Consider the following 3,709-nt stretch of genomic DNA (forward strand, 5'->3'; position numbering starts at 1 on the left):
ATATATATATATATATATATATATATATATATATATATATATATCACATTATTTTGAATTAAAAGATAATAAGATCAAAAAGAAAGAACACTAATTGTTTTAAAGAAAAATTTATTGTATATAAATCAAGTAGTAATTATATATTTTTTGATTAAATTTACAAACATAGATTTATCAAAAAGATACACGTCCTAAAAAACCACTATTATTTGTGTATAATACATTAATCGCCGTTCAAAGATCAAATGAGATACTAATCTCTGTTTCATATTGAATGCGTAGAGTTTTGTGTAAAACGGAAAAGTTGTCTGTCTCATAATTAAAAATTCGTTTAGACATATCTTGTAATATTTATCGCATACATGATGCATGTACATGTATACAGGTACTTACGTTTTTATGTCGCCACGTATTATCCATTATAATAATTATCGAGTATGAAAATTTCTATTATAATTTTAAATTTAACTCGATCAAGAAAGAAATAACACTGTATATCGCGTCATGTCCTATCAAGTAGAAAGCATTGATTAATCGACAATTATATTTAAAAACTAAACTAAATGTTATAAGAATTAAAATATGAATATTAAATGTATTGAAATCATATATATTAAGAATTCTTTTTTACTCTGGTAAAAGAGAATGTTTGCATTAATCAATATTGCGCAATATAATATTTATGAAAGACATAAATCTTAATCTAAAGAGTAAATCTTTAATTGATTCGTCAACTCTGAAAAAGGACTTGACATACATCTTTCATTATTATTTTTTTCTATTATCTTCTTGCTTTGATAAAACAATTATCAGGGGTCATATAAATTTAAATCGCGAATAAGCAATACGAGTTAATAAAAAATGATAAAATTTTAATAATAAAATTTAAAAGATAGAAACGTACGCTCCTCTGACGCTGGTTGCGCGCATGTGTTTTATTCAATTATTAATTGCCCGATATTTATAATTGTTTATCTTCTCTATCCACAACTCTCGTATAGCTTAAGAGAAATTTGTAGCAATCACGTTAGCGAATTTGTGTAATCCCAAAAAATTTCATGGAACAATTCATTCGATCTTTACTCAACCGTGACTGATTTCGCCAAGTTTCTCGGACAATCAACGTTACAACCACGCAAAACCGCTATGTGGAAAGACAATAACTGCATGGGAATGACGGTGAGAATTCCTTGCAGGCAATCGACGGTTTTAGGTATCTCGAGAGCTCTATCGGCAAAAGCCTTCGTTTCCTCGTCCCCTTCTTCGCAGATAACAATGGGCTTACCGTCCCGTGCGGTAACTTGCTGAAGTGCATTCATGCATTTCTATAAAATAAATTATTGAATTGAGAGATATATGCCACGTTTCTATATTTCTTTGAAATTCTTCGCCTATATAATATTATTGAGAGCAGCCGGATATTAAAAACTTGCTCAATTAAACTTACCACGTACACTGGGTCTCTCATTACAATCATAATTACCGGCATGGAATCGTCAACGAGAGCTAACGGACCATGCTTCAATTCACCGGCCATAATTCCTTCGCTATGCATGTATGTCAATTCTTTTACTTTCTGCAAATATGTATAAATTAATCATAATAACGTTAATTGCAAAGAAATTTATTATCGCTTCTTATCGCCTACTTACGAGTGCACCTTCCATGCACGTAGCAAAATTGTATCCGCGGCCCATAATCAATAGAGACTTGTGTTGAAACAAAGATTTGGCTAGCTCCTTGACTTTATCATCGAGCTTCAACACTTCGCGAATAAGATTATCGAGATTTTTTAATCCTTCGATAATCTGCGTAACAAAAATATGCGTAAGATTTAATTACATTTTATTAAAAATAAAAAGTGAATACCCTGGATGTGAATGTACCTGTAAACGTCTCGCGCGAAGAGAAATTCTGTCCTCGCTCATTACCAGTGCAAACATTACAAGCGAGATAAATTGCGAGGTGTAAGCTTTAGTACTTGCTACACCGATCTCGGGACCAGCGTTGATATGCACTCCGCAATGAGATTCACGACAGATACTACTACCAACTGTATTAGTTATACCCACGATAAGAGCTCCGCGGCTTTTACAATAACGTAGTGCCATTAATGTGTCAGCTGTCTCGCCTATCATTATAAGAATAACAATAACTCAATTTTGTCTTTGTGTATATACAATTCAGTAATTTTTTTCACGTTAAAACGATATTATTTGTCAAACTTAAATTTTCTTATTTATTTGTTTTTCATATTTACTGCCTGTTTTTATGTTTCTGCCTTACCTGATTGAGAAATAAAGAAGCAGACATCGTCTCTAAAGACTGGAGTATTACGATCCAAAAAGTCAGATGCAAGCTCAACCATTACTGGCAATTCTGTCAATTCCTCAAGAAGCTGTCGCGTAGCTATGGCAGAATGATAGCTCGTACCGCAACCGATTAGCATAAGACGTCTGCATCTTTTGATCTCAGGAATGTAATCCTGTGCGAAAAAAAAGTATTCTTTATGATATCAGACTCTTTTCCCCCGAAACACTTACGAAAAATCGTTAATATAAAAAATAAGACGATACTTTAATTCCGCCTAAGGTGACTGAGTTGTCTTGAAAATTCAAACGTCCTCTCATAGTATTCACCACCGATTCTGGTTGCTCGAAAATTTCCTTCTGCATGAAATAGTCATAATTGCCCTTCATGATTTGCTGAATCTCCATTTTCAATGTCGTAATCTCACGAGCGTGAGGATCATCCATGCAACGACGAAGACGATGAATACTCAGCGCGCCTTCTTTAACAGCCGCCACATCGTCATCCTATCGATATGACGCATAAGATAACTCTTTGTGCTAAATAATCTAGCTTAAAATTCGGTACAATGTGTTAAATCGCACCTCTAAGAATATCACGCGGTTTGTATGCTCGATTATGGCGCTCGCATCGGAAGCGAAGAAATATTCGACCTCTTTATCCTCAAGAGGTTGAAACTCAGATGTACTCTCGCTACGCGGCATGACAGGGAGTTCTGGATTTCTTCCATGCGGACGATGATCTGCGCAAAAATTGAGTCTTTGTTTTACTTTACGAAAATATTTAAAAAATTTATTTTAATAATAAAATACTTTTTTGCAACTTTTGATTTTTACAGTGCACTATTGAAGAGAATATTATATTATTACAACGGAATGAGATTCTGCTGCAGAAATCTCCATTTTAAAAAATTTTTCAGAATATAACAAATATGAATAAAACAAACATAAAATTAATAAAAAATGATAAAAAAACCATTCGTATGCAATACAAAACTAGGGATGTTATCAGGATATAATATTTTTCTATACATTATACGTAAAAATTTTATACATATATTATTATATATATTATTGCGAGTAGTAATTGTTCATTTTGCACCAGCGTTAGTGATAAAAAAAAATCAAATTTGATATCTAATATATTTAAGATAAATTTAATTAAAAATGGTTAATTAATAATTTTTTCTCAATTATTATTATAGTTGCGCTAAATTTATGTTACAACTTCTATTTTCTCATTGCAGTTACATCGAATTATGATGTCAGAAACGAGAAATAATGTGACTTTTCTTTTTTGCATTCTATCAGAATAAATTTTTCGTATGTCCCATTATGACAGATAATAAAATGTCACTTTCTTTTTTGATTTATAAATTTACAGTTATAAGTTATGAGTT

At 31.8% G+C, this 3,709-nt stretch overlaps 1 protein-coding gene across 1 annotated transcript; it reads right to left on the minus strand.

Moving 5' to 3' along the window:
* Positions 1-1,079: 1,079 nt before the first annotated feature.
* Positions 1,080-3,052, minus strand: LOC105625270 (glutamine--fructose-6-phosphate aminotransferase [isomerizing] 2-like; the record flags this gene model as incomplete). Its single annotated transcript, XM_012206609.1, has 7 exons — positions 1,080-1,325; positions 1,448-1,576; positions 1,653-1,808; positions 1,887-2,131; positions 2,287-2,485; positions 2,577-2,816; positions 2,895-3,052. Coding segments are annotated over 7 exons (1,373 nt in total), but the record flags the coding sequence as incomplete, so codon positions are not given.
* Between the last annotated feature and the right edge of the window lie 657 nt (positions 3,053-3,709).

Source organism: Atta cephalotes, assembly GCF_000143395.1.
Source record: "Atta cephalotes unplaced genomic scaffold scaffold00593, whole genome shotgun sequence".
Classification (NCBI taxonomy): domain Eukaryota; kingdom Metazoa; phylum Arthropoda; class Insecta; order Hymenoptera; family Formicidae; genus Atta; species Atta cephalotes.